Below are 16,564 nucleotides of genomic sequence, written 5' to 3' on the forward strand. Positions count from 1 at the left end.
CAAATGGAGTAAGCCACCATCTTTAAAATTTAATGTAACAGAAAACATCAAGAGACTTTGTGAAAACAATGATGAATTTGAATTACCTGATGATATTTGGGATTCATAATTTAAAAAATTCTAAAATAAAAATAAAATAGACTGCTTTTTTCACAGTTAAGTTGCTATATTACAACAATGTAACATTGACAACATCCATTATATAACAGATTCTTTTTGTTTAAAAATTACTAACCATTGTTATAACTGTATCTTTAGTCAAAATGAAAATAAATGTCTGATGAAAGGAGCGTGTGTTCTCCTGAAACGTCACAAAGAAAAAACTGTTTTCTTATGCTTGTAATAACCGTAAACTACAGGAAAATAATCATTTACTTTCTGTTACTCCAAACTACATCTTATTATTTATACTAATTAGAAAAATTTCCAGAAATAAATTTCCACAAGGAAAATAAGTGAAATGCGAAGCATTTCCTTTCTGTTACTCCAAACTACATCTTATTATTTATACTAATTACAACAACTTCTAGAAATAAATTTCCACAAAGGAAATAAGTGAAATGCCAAGCATTTCCTTTCTGTTACTCCAAACTACATCTTATTATTTATACTAATTTGAACAACTTCCAGAAATAAATTTCCACAAGGAAAATAAGTGAAATGCCAAGCATTTCCTTTCTGTTACTCCAAACTACATCTTATTATTTATACTAATTAGAACAACTTCCAGAAATAAATTTCCACAAGGAAAATAAGTGAAATGCCAAGCATTTCCTTTCTGTTACTCCAAACTACATCTTATTATTTATACTAATTAGAACAAATTCCAGAAATAAATTTCCACAAGGAAAATAAGTGAAATGCCAAGCATTTCCTTTCTGTTACTCCAAACTACATCTTATTATTTATACTAATTAGAACAACTTCCAGAAATAAATTTCCACAAGGAAAATAAGTGAAATACCAAGCATTTTCTTTCTGTTAGTCCAAACTCCATCTTATTATTTATACTAAGTAGAACAACATTGGGTATATATACAAGGGAACCAGAAATATATTTCTGCAGTTAGATTGTTTGGTTTCGTCTTCGTCTTCTGTGAAGCAAAAATCTATTAATGTTGAATTTTTCTTTGTTTGGAGGAGCTTGTGGAGCGTGTTCTTCTTGGTTGGGTTCGTCTACTGGCTCTTCATTTTGAATCTTTTCCTGAACGACTGGCGTTTTCCCAAACAGCTGTACAAATATTTTGTTCATCATGTTTGTGTTGAAGCTTTGTTTCGCAAGTTGCCTTTTCTGTTCGTCTGAAGTTATTATTGCCTCTGCTGTGGAAGTATCTTCAAAAAATAGAAAATTGAAGAATGTAGTTAAAACTAACCTTGTATTGTATTTTTTTGCTCCTTTTTTCTCCCCTTCTTGCTGAAAGTGGAGACAGATACGCGAGTTTTCTTTAAATCTGCCCTGGGGTGTGACCATGCTTATTTCAGGCTGCTTCTCTGGATAATAAAATCCAAAATCTATTTTGGCCAAATATAGACCACCTTCGAAAGGCGTACCTGCGGGACCTACCATGAGAATATACCATGTCGTCTTGGATTTTGGGTCCTTAGCAACATGAATGCCTTCTAAGGGTTCCATCTCTAGCTCGTCATAATCCTCCTTCAGCCTTTGCACCGTTGGGTAGTCGTCACCCATTGTGAAGAATCTAAGAAGAACATAGCACTATTAAAAATGGTCTTGGCATGTCTTCTAATTAGCATTGTTGCAGCACGCAAGAAGTATGACCATTTCCGAATTCTTAAGGATTTTGGAAAGTGGAGCGAGAATGAGCAGATACTAAAACTTTTCATCTACTCAAATTCATTCGTTTCTAGTCAGAAATTTGAATAACTCGGCAACCGTTGGTGATAGAAATGTCCGGTTACGTTTATTTGGAAGAGGGAATCATAGAATTTTATGATAAGTAAAAGAAAATTGCAGTACTCGCCTCAGTATATCTCAATGTGAGCTCCTTTGTTGGCTTGACAAACATCAAGTCGGTACTCAACCTCAATCCATACATTGCGCAACGTTTGACGTGTCACAGACGTACATGCATTGATAATTTTTTCTCATAGATCGTCCAACCTTTGCACAGGTGTTCGGTAGACAATAGTCTTGACATTTCTCCACAGAAAAAAGCCCAAAGGAGCCAAGTCGGGCGATCTTGGAGGCCATTTAAGAGGACCCCCCTTTCAATCCAATTGTCAGGGAAATGGTTATGAAGGAAGTTCTTGACAACGGGCATAATGCGGTGTGTGTGTGTGGGGGGGGGGTGACGTCTTGCTGGAACATGTACCCATGAAGCCCTTTCAAAGAAGAAAGGCCCAATTACAGAATCTCTTGTCAAAGCACACCACTCATTTAACTTTGGGCTGTCGCGTTCATGTTCAATAACTGCATGTGGATTTTGGGTATATCAAGATTATTGTCTACTGAACACCTGTACAAGGGTTGGACGATCTATGAGAAAGAATTATCAATGCATGTGCGTCTGTGACACGTCAAACGTTGCGTAACGTATGGATTGAGGTTGAGTACCGACTTGATTTTTGTCGAGCCACCAAAGGAGATCACATTGAGATCTACTGAGGCGAGTACTGCAATTTTCTTTTGCTCATCATAAAATTCTATGATTCCCTCTTCCAAATAAACGTAACCGGACATTTCTATCACCAACGGTTGCCGAGTTATTCAAATTTATTACTGGTATATTTTCAACTGTATACAGGGTGATTGGTAATTCGACCTATTCCTGGAAAGGGGCAATACTAGAGCACATTTGCAACAAATTTGACCCTATGCACCGGGGGTCGGAAATCAATGGGTTTCTAGTTATTGTAGTTTGTAGATTTTCGTGATATATTCCGACTTGCGACCAAAAAACTACAAATTGTGAAAAAACTACTGCACCCTGGGCACTGAATCGACATGTTGCTAACAACTGACGAATGAGTGACTACTGGGAAAAAAATTCGTGCCCAAAATCCCATACCCACAGAAAGGAACAGTCATTGGAGCACACGTCATGAAGAAATTTGGAAATTATCGTTTAAATCGAAGAGGATTACTCAAAAAATGGTAATACATTTAGCGTAAAAATGACGGAAAAACTTCCTCGTTTCATAAGCTCTCCAAAAAGATACAAATGTTGTCAACTGGCACACGGGTTGGGGGAAAAATCTGAATAAAAAGCGGAGAAGGCGCGTTGTAGACCTCCATCATCTGACAAGAATTATGTGGACGGACGAATCCAAATTCGACCACGATGGTATTACGAATTTTCATATTGCGCATTTTTGGTCCCCTAAGGGTCATAACCCCAGAAAATCTAAAGAAAAGGCTCACCAGAGAAAATTCTCGCTAAATGGGAATCATCCACAATCATGTGATCGGGCCATTCTATCTGCCACAAAACCTAAACGGCATTACCTACAAAAACCAAGGGAAGAATTGACGACGCTGCTGGAGGATGTGCCGCTCGCCACAAAAAGGAGTATGATTTAACAACACGATGTCTGCCCAGCCCACTATTTCCGGGGTGTGCGACAGTGGCTGAACGACAATTATCCCATGCGATGAATTGGTCGAGGCGGCCCGACCCCCTGCCAGCGAGGAGTCCGGATTTGAGGTCATGCGACTTTCAGTGGATTCCCAAGAAGAGTTGAGAGAGAGAATTGTGACAGCCGCCCAATACATGAGAGATTGAGTGTCAACGCGAGTGACTGTGTCTGAAGTACGCCGCAGGCTGCGTGCTTGCATGCGTAACTGGGGAGGCAATTTGAACAATATTTGTAGTTTTCGTAACAGTTAATTCTGACAACCTGGAATCATGAGAATGGTAAATAATATTATTATTTCACTCATTTTCGTTCCTTTATTTCTCACAACCGACAACTTCTTTTCACTTTACAAAGAGGTCTGCAACGCGCCTTCTCCGCTTTTTATTCAGATTTTTCCACCAACCCGTGTGCCAGTTGACAACATTTGTATCTTTTTGGAGAGCTTATGAAACGAGGAAGTTTTTTCCGTAATTTTTACACTAAGTGTATTACCATTTTTTTGAGTAATCCTCTTCGATTTAAACGATAATTTCCAAATTTCTTCATGACGTGTGCTCCAATGACTGTGGGTATGGGAATTTTGGGCATGAATTTTTTTCCCAGTAGTCACTCATTCGTCAGCTGTTAGCAACATGTCGATTCAGTGCCCAGGGTGCAGTAGTTTTTTCACAATTAGTAGGTTTTTGGTCGCAAGTCTAAATATGTCACGAAAATCTACAAAGTGCAATAACTCGAAACCCATTGATTTCCGACCCCCGGTGCATAGGATCAAATTTGTTGCAAATGTGCTCTAGTATTACCCCTTTCCAGGAATAGGTCGAATTACCAATCATCCTGTATATTTAGTCATTTGAATGAAAATATGGAATTAAATATGGACTTACGATTGTGAAATGGTAATTTTCATGAAGGAAGTGGTTCAGCTAGCTAAATAAAATGCATATTATTAAATAAGCTTATGTGACATTAATTGTAATTGAAAATTAAAATACGATTTTTTTTAAAAAAAAAATCTGTTATCAAGTCAATGCAGTACCACACTTTCTATAAAGTGCTGAAAAGTGAATCTTTAAACATGAATATCCCTAATGACAGATTTATATTGACTGAAACTGAGTTTAATATTGCATGAAGTAATGTGAGTGTATTTAATTGATTAATTTATTTGATTTCATCGCGAAATCTTGACTCCGTATTGTTGACAACAATGTTAAAATAGATGCATTGTATATTGTAACGATTTAAATGAACAGGGAGTACAAATCGAACAGAATACAGATGAACCGAAGGCATTTAAAACAAGATGGGAAAATGTAGTAATACGTAGCATTAGTATGGGATATATGTCATGTCGGAAAATGTTCGAAAGTATGAAGATTATATATGTAAAAATAACAAAAATCTGTGCTGAAAGCTAATGCATGTAAATAATATGAAAAATAGAAATAGCATTTTTGTAGCTCACATACCACATATCGTGAAAAAATAATACAAAATGATAATAGCTTCACATGAAATTATTTAGGTTAAATATAAATTCATTCCATGCTTATTGCATATATTTCCTGCTTGTTATTATTATTGCTTATGGCTCCTCTGAGCTATGTGTGTTGCCTAACTGTATGGCGATGCAATGGCAACTTGACAATAGCAGTTCTGCTATCGCCGCAACTCGGATTTTGATCACTTGTAACATAGAAGCTGTATGCTAGATATTACAAGGATTTTCTGCAGTATGAATCCTCTCCCACTGCTTATTTAAAAATTATTTTCATAGTTAGTATATTTCATGCAATATATACCAGGACTAAATTAATGGCTAGTTAGAGTGCACGGTTTCCCAGAATGCCAATTTCAGGCGCACGCGGGGTGGGAGAAAGAACGGATGAAACATTATCACATGGTCAAGATTCGCAGTTTTATGCTAACCAATGGGAATCATGTGCAACGCTTAATGCATTTGGTAGTAGCAGTTCTGTGGGTGAAATGAAAAAAGTTGATATTTTAATAACCGGTGGTCCTATAGTCCGTAAGGGCCTTGGCCTATCTCCCAACTGCCAGTCTCCCTCCCACAATCCTACCTAGATGTGCAGAGATCTTCAACCAGTAATGGGGTGACGTGTGGTCAGCAGGCCGAACCCCCAGCCCAGACCTGCATCTCGCTTCGATAGATATGAAGTGTTTATCTTTCTGTTTAAAGTATTCTACTATTTATTATTAAGATTTCGAAATTAAATAGATATAAGTTGTTGGCCTTCTATTTCTTGGTTCACACTTGTCAATCAGCAATGTAAATAAATTCAGATAAATTAAAATCATCCTCCAAACCTTTAGTATAGAAAAGAGCTAAGTTTTTATTATATTATTGCCATATTAATTACATTATTATTATTTACTGAATTCGGTGTCATGCTTCTCGCTCCACCTAGGAACAGGTTATAACAATGCAATTTAAACCAGTAAAATAATACTTTTTATTCCTAAAGACACAACTTTTTTTTTTTTTACTATGGACAATGATATTGTTTGATGAAAATTATAACCATTATTTGTTACAGTTTACCAAAAAATTAGATCTTTGGATACAGAAAGCAACAGTGGTCGAAGAGAGGGGGTTACGCCCCAAGCTAGCAAAATTTTTCCAAAACATCCCCCCAGTTTTCTCATTGTCACTATGTTTAAACCATGGGATTATCCCCCCTGCTAAACCTAAGGCTAGGCCGAACATCCCTCCAACTAATATTTTTCACCTTCAGGTATTACATAGAGATGGATAATAATAATTAATATAAAAAACGTTATACGTCTCCTTTGTCAAGTAATGGGCAAGATATTTTTCTTACAAACTTACGCCCCCTCCTTTAGTTCAATTTTGAATTCCATGTTCCTTTGATGAATCAGTCTTAGTTCTAATGCACCTAAAATAATAACTAAACGCAAGGCCACGAAACTAGGCGGCTGGACAGAATTGCGCTGTTGCCACACATGGTAAAAGCAAAGCGAGTGCGGGACAAAAGTCGCTGGTTCCCGCGCACTGTGTGACAACGTCAACCGCGCTCCGTTTCCTAGTTCAAGCGTCAGACCGACCTCTCTCCGGGGCACTTTTGTCTCATCCCTGACCTTTCGAGCAAATACTGTCAGTTCGTATCACGTAGATTACAACATCGCTAACTTCCGCCACCCTTCAAATTTCATTGATTGATTGATTGATTTGGCGTTTTGAGTCCACTTTATGCACAGTAAGGCTAATCGGGAATTGACCTACAGTTTAAAGTGGAATCCGAACCACTATGTGCCTCCACGGGGTATTGAGCCCGGGACCCCTTGATTACAAGACGACGACGCTACCACTGCGCCATCTGGGAGGCCCCCCTTCTAATTTCATGGCTGTACTTTTAATCAATATATTGTCACTGAAATGAAATGACATGTATGAAATAAATGCCATTTCGCCTTTTCTCCGCATCTGGACATAATGCATGCCACTGGTTCACACCATAAGAATCACAGAACTCAACTCGTCTTGTCGCAGGACACTTGTTACCAACATAAGAAAAAACAGTGAATACTGAACTTATTTTAATTAATTTTTAAATTATAACTAATATCAAAGCTGAAATCACTCTTGGAAATATTGATGGCTTAGAAATGAATATTTCACTGTGTTCTTCATTTCATCAAATTCTATCTCATCATTTATCCTCACCGTCGCGAATAACGTAAAGATATGGAAAAGTGACGTAAATATAGCAAGAATGCAGCACAAGCAGAACACATTTTTCTAGTCGGGTAGATAAGATGTAGATTAGTCAGTCTGGAAGTGTTATGCAAAATTAATATTAATAAAAGGAAACTTAAAGCAAAATTAATGCTGGATTTTCAAACAAACAAAACAAGATAAAAACAAACTTGATGCGATTGATATACGTAGTACGTTATCACAGGGTGACCAGGCATTACATTTTTTCATGACAGCCTTTTTTAAGTCTCGTGTCCTAATGTCTGTCCAAAAAGCCCTTTCTTTCAAGAATGTCCAGCGAAATGCCTGATAAATATGCTGATGATCAAACTGACTTTTTTCTTTTTAAATAGCTACACGTTCGACAGGGCTTCTATAGAAATATCAATTAATTAAATTCTACTAAGATAAAGTTAGCCTTTAAATTGATGGAAATTATTAAAATATTTTCAAGAAAGAAACATCCCTTTGAAAACTTTTATTCAGAGAGTACAGTGCAGACTGCAAAGCGAGACCATTCATTGTCATCTATTGAGGCGGCAGGGATGTGGCACACTGCTATTCCTGCTACAATTGCAATTGTAGAGAGTGGGCGTGCCTTCCAGGCACAAATTGTAGCTACCAACTGAACGCCTATTTTTTAATAATGATCACTCTAAAAGAAATGTTAGAATTTTGAAGGTGCAAGCTAAAACTTAAAGAAAGAAATATACAAAAGAAAAAAAACATGTTGATCATTGAAAGCAAGTAGCAAGTTATAAACATAGCCTCCTCATCACACGGAATTATACACTATATCTAATACATGCTCAATGAGCCATACTAATTTCCATTGTTTTCTTCTTCCTAAATATGTACTCAACTTTGAGCTTCTTTTTGTAAACCTCTCATACATTTACAATCACTAGAAGTTATTCTTCCGTTTTTGTACTTCTCTATTTTCTTTCTTGAATTTTTATCCCTCCCACATCTCTTCTAAAAATACACTCATGGATGTGAAATTATGTGCCTGTCAGCAATTGTAGTGTTGCCACATCATTACCTCCTCACAACGGTTGTACAGTTCATCCAACGGTGAAAGTTATAGGCGAATTGTCCACTCCCATTTTCAGTCACTTCTTATATTCAATGTGATGATTTTGTATTGAAATATAACTTTAACTTGGTTTATTTTACTTCGCTTTCCAGCCACTTTTGGCTATGGGCGTCGCCAGAAAGTTTTGTAGGGGGAGGGGTAGACACTTGATACAACTTGAAATAATAAGGTAGGTTCCCCGTGCAATTTGCACCATGCCGTGAGGTGCACATGGGAGGATGTGGGGCTAGGGGCCTACATATTCTATCGATCTGTCATTTTGGAGGCAAGCGATCAGCATCTTTAACCCCCACCCATGCCCACTTAATTGAGGCTGGGTGAGCCCCAGAGCAGATTTATGAGGGGATAAGGCAAGAAAAATTCCTAACTTAAATCACCCATTCCGGGAATCGAACCCCGATCTCCCGTCTGGTAGGCAGTCAGAAAAAATAATAATAATTATTATTATTATCATGGTTATAGTTATTAGTATACAATAATAACTAATATAAACTAAAGAAATAAACTAATTTTATTTCATTTTTTGTTATTACTACTACTCTGATTACGTATTATTATATCCTTGGGGAGGCTCTTCCACTAGATCCACAACTGTTTTTCATTATTTTTTTTACAGTTCATGCAGTTAATGTACAGAAATACATAGTTGTTGTATTTTATTACTAACTTTCATACACAAAAGTTACTGGAATTTTTTTTGGAATTTTGAAAACTAAGAACCAATTATTCTTTGAATACATGATAGAATATGAAAAAATAACGTATTTCCTGTATTTTACAGATTTTTTCGATTTAAGGCAGTGTTTACTTTCGTTCCAATCACTAACTGAACTTCACTTCTGTTATTAACATTAACAATAAAAATAACACAAGCTTTTTGCTGTTTTAAACTTGAAGATGTCAACTTCCAGGGAGCTAGACGGACCGGCTCGACACCCTACCGACGCCCATGCTTTCGGCTAATGACGAAGATGAGGATGAATGATGAAATTGTTGAAGGGACACTCACAAAGAACACCCATGTCCAGGCCGGAATTCGAACCTAGGACCCCTGGCGTCGTAACACGCTGCGCTAACCACTCCGCCACAGAGGTTGGCTTATAACTCCATTAAGCCTTGTTTCCATGATTATGAAAAACTAAATATGCTGACCAAGGCAGTAATTTATTTTATTAAAAACATAAACTAACGTAACGTTTCAACCTTCTAGCAAGGTCTTCTTCAGACTCTGTATCAAGTACAAAAGTAACCAGATACAACAAGAAGGGTAATATATATACACAAACATTACTCCCTCCAGACTATTTAGAAAGTTGTTTGGAACTTTCTAGCAGATGACTTTCACTTTCCAACTTTACTTTCACCTAAAAGGCTAAACACAATTACTTCCATATAGAATGTGGTTGGACTTTTTAATCTCACGCTCTTTTCCCTTCATTTTTCTTCCTTCTCCTCTCCTCTTTTTCTCTTGTCCTTTCCACTCTTTCCAACATCTTCTTCCATTCTTTGTTTAACTTCAGTCCCCCATTCCAGTTCATTGTGTCTTCTTCGCCTTTCTTCTCTATTTCCTTGGCTTCCTTCCATTTTCTCACTAGCATTCTCTTCTCCCTTCCTATTTGCTTAGCCTCATCCCACTCTATGTCATGTCCTGTTTCTCTCGTGAGAAACGTGTTTCTTTCTTAGAAAAGAAATTAAAGAAAGTTATTGACGTGTTAGTAACACAGCAAGAAAGCAGAGCAGTTAAGAACAGTGAACAAGTAGTAGACCTCATAAAAGGACTTAAGTTAAATGAGATGAAGACGACAATGTTTAGCTTAGACGTGAAAAGTATGTTCCCGAGCATCAAGAGGGGACACGTTTTGGACATTATTAAAAAGAGAATGGGACAAGAAATTATAGGAGAATGGGATAGTGAAAGGGTAGTGAAGGCGCTGGAAACCATTTGGAATAACGGTTACAGTATAATGGGAGATAAAATAATGTTAATGAGTGAAGGACTAAATATAGGTTCCAGTCTAAGCCCAGCATTGCTGAATTGGTTATGAATGAATGGGAAAAGAAAGTGATAGAAAAGGGAGGTGACAAAATGATTCTGTTTTGCAGATATGTGGACGACTGTTTTGGCATATGGAAGGGAACGAAGAGGCAGCTTGACATTTTTGCCAAAGAAATTCAAGATGAAGAAAGAGGGATATTATTGGAACTTGAAATAGAAGAAGAAGACAAGTTAAGCTATCTAGATATATTGATGAAAAGGAAAAGAGGACAAGAAATTGAAACCGCTTGGCATCAGAAGAAGTGTGCAGCAGGGGTATTCTGCCACAAAAGAAGTGATGTAAGTGAGGTGACAAAAAAAAATTTTATAAAGAATATGGAGGACAGAATCAAGAAAATATGCATGAAAGAATGTGAAAAAGAAGGCAAAATAAATAGCCTATGGAAACAGCTGGAAAAGAATGGCTATGAGAAGCAGGATAGACTGGACATAAACAGAAGAAGTAAGAAAACGGGCAGGGGAGTATTGGCAGAGAAAGAAAAAGAGGAGAGAAGGTTTGGAATAAGGAGTATGGGGAAGACCACAGAAAAGATATGCAAAGTGCTTAGGAAAGCAGGAATTAAAACTTACAGGAAGGGAGGGAGAAGCATCTTAGGAATAGCGAGGAATGCTAACAAGAAAAAGGAAAACAGAGAAGAGGAAGAAGAAGGGATTATCTACGAAGTAAAATGTAAAGAATGTCAGAGTGTGTACATAGGAGAAACGAAAAAAAGGCTGAAAGACAGGTTGAAACAACATAGGGATGATGTACGACTTAAGAGAGAGAGAAATGCAATATTTAAACACACGAGAGAAACAGGACATGACATAGAGTGGGATGAGGCTAAGCAAATAGGAAGGGAGAAGAGAATGCTAGTGAGAAAATGGAAGGAAGCCAAGGAAATAGAGAAGAAAGGCGAAGAAGACACAATGAACTGGAATGGGGGACTGAAGTTAAACAAAGAATGGAAGAAGATGTTGGAAAGAGTGGAAAGGACAAGAGAAAAAGAGGAGAGGAGAAGGAAGAAAAATGAAGGGAAAAGAGCGTGAGATTAAAAAGTCCAACCACATTCTATATGGAAGTAATTGTGTTTAGCCTTTTAGGTGAAAGTAAAGTTGGAAAGTGAAAGTCATCTGCTAGAAAGTTCCAAACAACTTTCTAAATAGTCTGGAGGGAGTAATGTTTGTGTATATATGTTACCCTTCTTGTTGTATCTGGTTACTTTTGTACTTGATACAGAGTCTGAAGAAGACCTTGCTAGAAGGTTGAAACGTTACGTTAGTTTATGTTTTTAATAAAATAAATTACTGCCTTGGTCAGCATATTTAGTTTTTCAGAGGTTGGCTGTATCGAAACAAACACGTCAGGAAGTAGAGGACAACATCTGCTTCCAGATACAGAATTTCATTTCTTAAAACAACACAGTGTTTAGAATGCAGATAATAATATGCCTGCTATTGTTTTTGTAGTTTGTTGTATTAGGCAACAATGCACGACGAAAGTTAACATATCTCATAAGGAAATTAGTATTCTTGACCCTAAGCTCGGTTACGCTTTGCAGGGAACATGATATACGGCTCCTTTATTTAGACTATATCTATTAATAGGCGAAGTATTTGAGTATTGTTAGAGGGAGATTATTTCCATAACATCTTTGGCTGTTATGCATTTGAAGATTCGAAACGAGTCACAACTCTCGAAGCAGCCAATCAACGAAGCGAGCCACTGACGTCATCTCAACCGAGAACCTATCGCTAAGCCCCCTGCTCAGGTTCTACACGTCTACTAGGCTCGCTAGACAGACTCGCCTAGTCCGTTGGAGATGTTCCGAAAGTAATTGGACTCTACCTCCTTTAACAAGCAAATACGACTTTAACCGTGATAACATAGCACTTCTCCCGTACCAATCCACAAAGATGCCAGAAAGGAACAAAGATTAGACATTCAATAGAACGACAATAGACAATATTTTTTTTAAAAAAATGGACTATTACAGTTAAATAGGTTGCCATTCACAAAATATTATCGTTTCATTCCTTCTTATCTGTTTGCATATTTATTTTTTCTATATATTTTTTTTAAGTTTTTGTTTTTTTAAGTCCACTTCATGAACAGGACTTAATCGGGACTGAACTTACAGTTTAAAATTGGATCCGAACCACTATGTACGTACTTCCACCTATTATGATTGAACCCGGCACCTCTTGATTACAAGGCTACGACGTTACCGCTACGCCAAGTGGGAGTTCCCTTATTTTTCTATTGTTGTTATTTTGCTAAACAAATTACAATCCTGGCAAATACTAAAAAAATATTCACTTTATATGAAAAATAAAATGGATGGTTCGCTTATGGCAAAAATTGACAACACGCAACATCAATGTGGTTTCATTTTTTTTTTCTAAGCACAAGATATAAGTATTTTTGAAATATCCATTGTCAATAAAACATGCATATGCATAAAAGCCTCAGTTCTATAGTACCGTGTGAACGCATTGCAGTAAATGTCGTTGAATTGTAGTGGTACCTGATAGCAGTGTAAAGTTAAAAAAAAGTAGTTCTGTAGTTCATGATGCCACCTTCGACGTACAATAAGTTGTTAGGCTCGTGTGTTGTTTGTTGGTCCAGAAAAAATTCTCGAACCTCTGTTCAGAATTACACTCATTTGGGGGTTATTCTGAACACAAGCACATTTTGTATGTATGCTCTGTTGTGCTTCACCTAGGGACTATTCGGAACATTCCATCTTACTGATGGGGCTTTTCTGAACATGCTGATATGTCTCTGGAAAACATGAAAGCAACTGTTCCTAGGCTTGTATTTTTTTTTATTAGTTCCGTTTTGCGACCACATGGGAATTATTGCACTCAGAGTGAATGAACCATTATGATCCCAAAATAATATAGCACTCTTTTTCCAGGTGGTTTTCAAGATTAGTTCAGTAAGTATAAAACAGGAAAACATTTTAGAACACACTGTTCAGAACAACCCCACTTGTTCAGAATAGCCCCACATTACGGTACTTCATGTTGGCTGCCATTTCATTCTTTCAATTTCTATTCAGAACACACAGGCTCTATTTCTTAATTCATAACTCTTATTGGGTAGTGATTATAAATAACTAGATCGAGACTATGCCATTACGAACAGATATTCAATATTTTGCACATGCAATGCCACAATAATCCAGATATCATTGTCTATAGTCATTCATTTGTTTTAACTTTATATGAAAGACGACACTATTAAATAGTAAACTATCACATATCTTTAACTCGTATTTATCGAATGTTATGTTCAGAGTAAGAATAATTCAAATGTCTCTTTATTTGACTATAATTTATATCCATAACATTGTAACCAATATTGTTTAGTTTCAATATCACACAATAGTGTCATAATTTGGCCATTAACGAGTGTTTCTTGCACGTAGCATTTCATTACTATAGTTGGATATTACATAACAGTCTAAAAGGATGAAAATACTGCTTAACGATTGCAAATATGTACTCTAAATTTACTTTCGAGCGAGTTCTCTGAAATGAACAAAATTACCAGAAGTGAATTCGAATTTGAACAACATATGACTGCACAGCACTGTGCTTAACCACGAGACTTAATTTTTATAGTGACACACATCAATATTTAATTAATTGAATCGATCACACAAATTTGTAACCAACAAAAAGTGTGACAGGAAAAAAAAAACTCAACGGTCGGCCATATTGCTTTCCTTTACACGTTGTTCTTCCAAACGGAAGTTTGACAACTAAAGCACAACGAACCATATTTTTAAAGCTAAGAACAACGTTTTAAATGCCTATCTGTTTGCAAACCGTTGTTAAGAATGTTGCTCGTATTATCGATTTCGTCAGTTTGTAAAAATACTTACTATGAATATTAATATCATGTTCACGTATCATGGTAAACAAAATTCTCAACACGTGATATTTAACACACAACTTCAATTATTCATTGCAACTCTGAAACACGATTTGGAATTTTGTTGCAAAACATGAACTAATTTACATTTAAATTCGCAGTTTAGTATTCGTGTACTTACTGTGAAACTTTCGTCGGTTGTTACGGTTGTTCAATGCCATATTCACTCACTCTGTTTTACACATTCGTTTTTGTTCCGAGAGGTTCCGGGTTCGATCTTCGGTGGGAGGTGTGATATTTCGATTGTTGACCCAAAATCGAGAGAACAATTGGGAGCTACTTGAAAGCAAATTTCGCTGACTTTGGCCTCATCCAAAGAAAAAGCCACTTGGTAGTCTTTGCTAGGTCTGAGCCGTCGGCGATACCGATGTATCAGTGTCGGTAAGTATCGGTTGAAAAGTTTCCGCCGATAACATTGTTTTTGAGTGGCTAGGATCCCGGTCAAGAGCTATCGGTTCAAAGTGGTATAGGCTCAGCCATTCCATTCTTAAATGCACCAATAATTCCCACTAGCCTCAAGAAGTAAAATACACATTGATACAAATGGAATAATGGTCACTGTAATGGGCGGATAAAGGGGAACCAGAGGGCGCTGCCCCCTCCACAAAGACGGCTGAAAGTAAAAATAAATTTTCAATTAACTTACGAGTAAATGCACTCCTCCCGGAAGCATCTAAATGCATAAAACTAACAACACTAACTTCGAGTTGAGGGATTTGCAGTGCATGTTACCGCGTTTACCATCGCTAAACGAACATTTTAAATATATTTTTATCTTTAATATATGTGTTATTTCACATTGTATATTTTGCAATTAATAAAACAAGCTTCTGGATCAGAATTTAAGTATATTATGTAAAGATCTTAAAGATTGGTTTATGTACACCACTGATCGTTCTCCATTGCACTCTCCTGACATCCGGGTTTCCTTGCATATTGTACGCTGGTTGGACGTGGGAAGAGAAGCGAGTGTCTAATTAGAAACACGCGATCTGCTGGTTCCACCGCTGCAAAGAGCGTTGGCGGGAGAGACTACTGCTTGTTACTGCCTGCTTTCTGTGCCGCACTTGGCAGAGGCAGTGTTACTACATGAAGGGAATTTCGTTTGCTGCAGGGAAATCTAGGTCCAATTTTAGTTAAAAAAGGAATTGCCGGTAAAATGTGAATTTGTCTGACTTCTGCATGTCTGATTTAGTTCTGCTTATATAATTAATCAAGATTGAGTGTATAATAAATATATGTAATAAATAAGAATTGTTGTGGTAAACAACGCCACATTTTCAGCATACGACACTGGGGAGTTGTCAGAAAGGAGAAAAGAAAGTTGTCGCCTTCCAGCGATACAAGCTTGTTTATCAGACTGATGACAGTTAGACTTGCAAATTAGATGCCATCGGGCCTCCTCGATGTTGTAACGTTGTCGCCTTGTAATCAAGGGTCCCGGGTTCAATACCTGGTGCAGGCATAAGGCACAGTGGTTCGGATCCCACTTTAAACTGTAGGTCCAGTCCCGATTAGCATTTCTGTGCATAAAGGGAACTGAAAATAACAATTCAGTCAAGTTGTTATCGAGACCATTCACAGTATATTTTACAGCAAAAAATGGTATTATTTGCAAAACGGATTAATAATATCCAAATATTTAGAATAAAAAATTATAGCATTCTTGAGACAAACCTGCAGCATATGTTTCAGCGAAAAAGGTAGGCTCGACCAGGACTCGAACCCGAGTCTCTGGCATACAATGAGTGCCATTGCTATACTAACGGAGTTCAGGGTTGATTTTGCCTCATTTTCGTTCTTGCTGCTTTACTAGTATGGAATTAATGGCCTATCAGTGCTACCACAACGGGATCTGACGTCGACGGTGCTTACTAGCGGATTAAAAATTAAAAATTATGGATACTCGAATTTGAACTCCAATTAAGAATTATCTAAATCCAAAAACGAGTTACATCAAAATTTAGCTCACTTATTTCTACAGTTATCTATGGGAACCAATTTTTTTTTCCAGTATTCGTTCTGTTTTTAATTGTCGTGAGATGTAAGGCGTGACCTGAGAACAATTTTGCAGGCCAACGAGGCTCTGGCGTCCGGACCTGCAGTCAGTATGATCCTCTGTAGGGTCGTGTGCTGTCCCTGTGTTTCGTATTT

The 16,564-nt window shown here is 37.1% G+C and overlaps 1 protein-coding gene across 1 annotated transcript; it reads right to left on the reverse strand.

The window, feature by feature from the left end:
- Nucleotides 1-1,066: 1,066 nt before the first annotated feature.
- On the reverse strand, nt 1,067-14,541 carry LOC145992502 (ubiquitin-conjugating enzyme E2 J2-like). Its single transcript, XM_083128883.1, has 2 exons — nt 14,532-14,541; nt 1,067-1,700 (listed from the first exon to the last, which is right to left on the reverse strand). Exon 2 carries the CDS (start codon nt 1,688-1,690, stop codon nt 1,067-1,069), a length of 624 nt encoding a protein of 207 aa, XP_082985009.1. The 5' UTR covers nt 1,691-1,700; nt 14,532-14,541.
- Nucleotides 14,542-16,564: the final 2,023 nt, after the last annotated feature.

The sequence above is a fragment of the Lepisma saccharinum genome, chromosome 9, assembly GCF_977018435.1.
Source record: "Lepisma saccharinum chromosome 9, izLepSacc3.1, whole genome shotgun sequence".
Taxonomy (NCBI): domain Eukaryota; kingdom Metazoa; phylum Arthropoda; class Insecta; order Zygentoma; family Lepismatidae; genus Lepisma; species Lepisma saccharinum.

Excerpts from the sequence above, each read along its gene's own strand:
- LOC145992502 (XM_083128883.1), bottom strand. The coding sequence starts at position 1,690 with ATGGGTGACGACTACCCAACGGTGCAAAGGCTGAAGGAGGATTATGAC.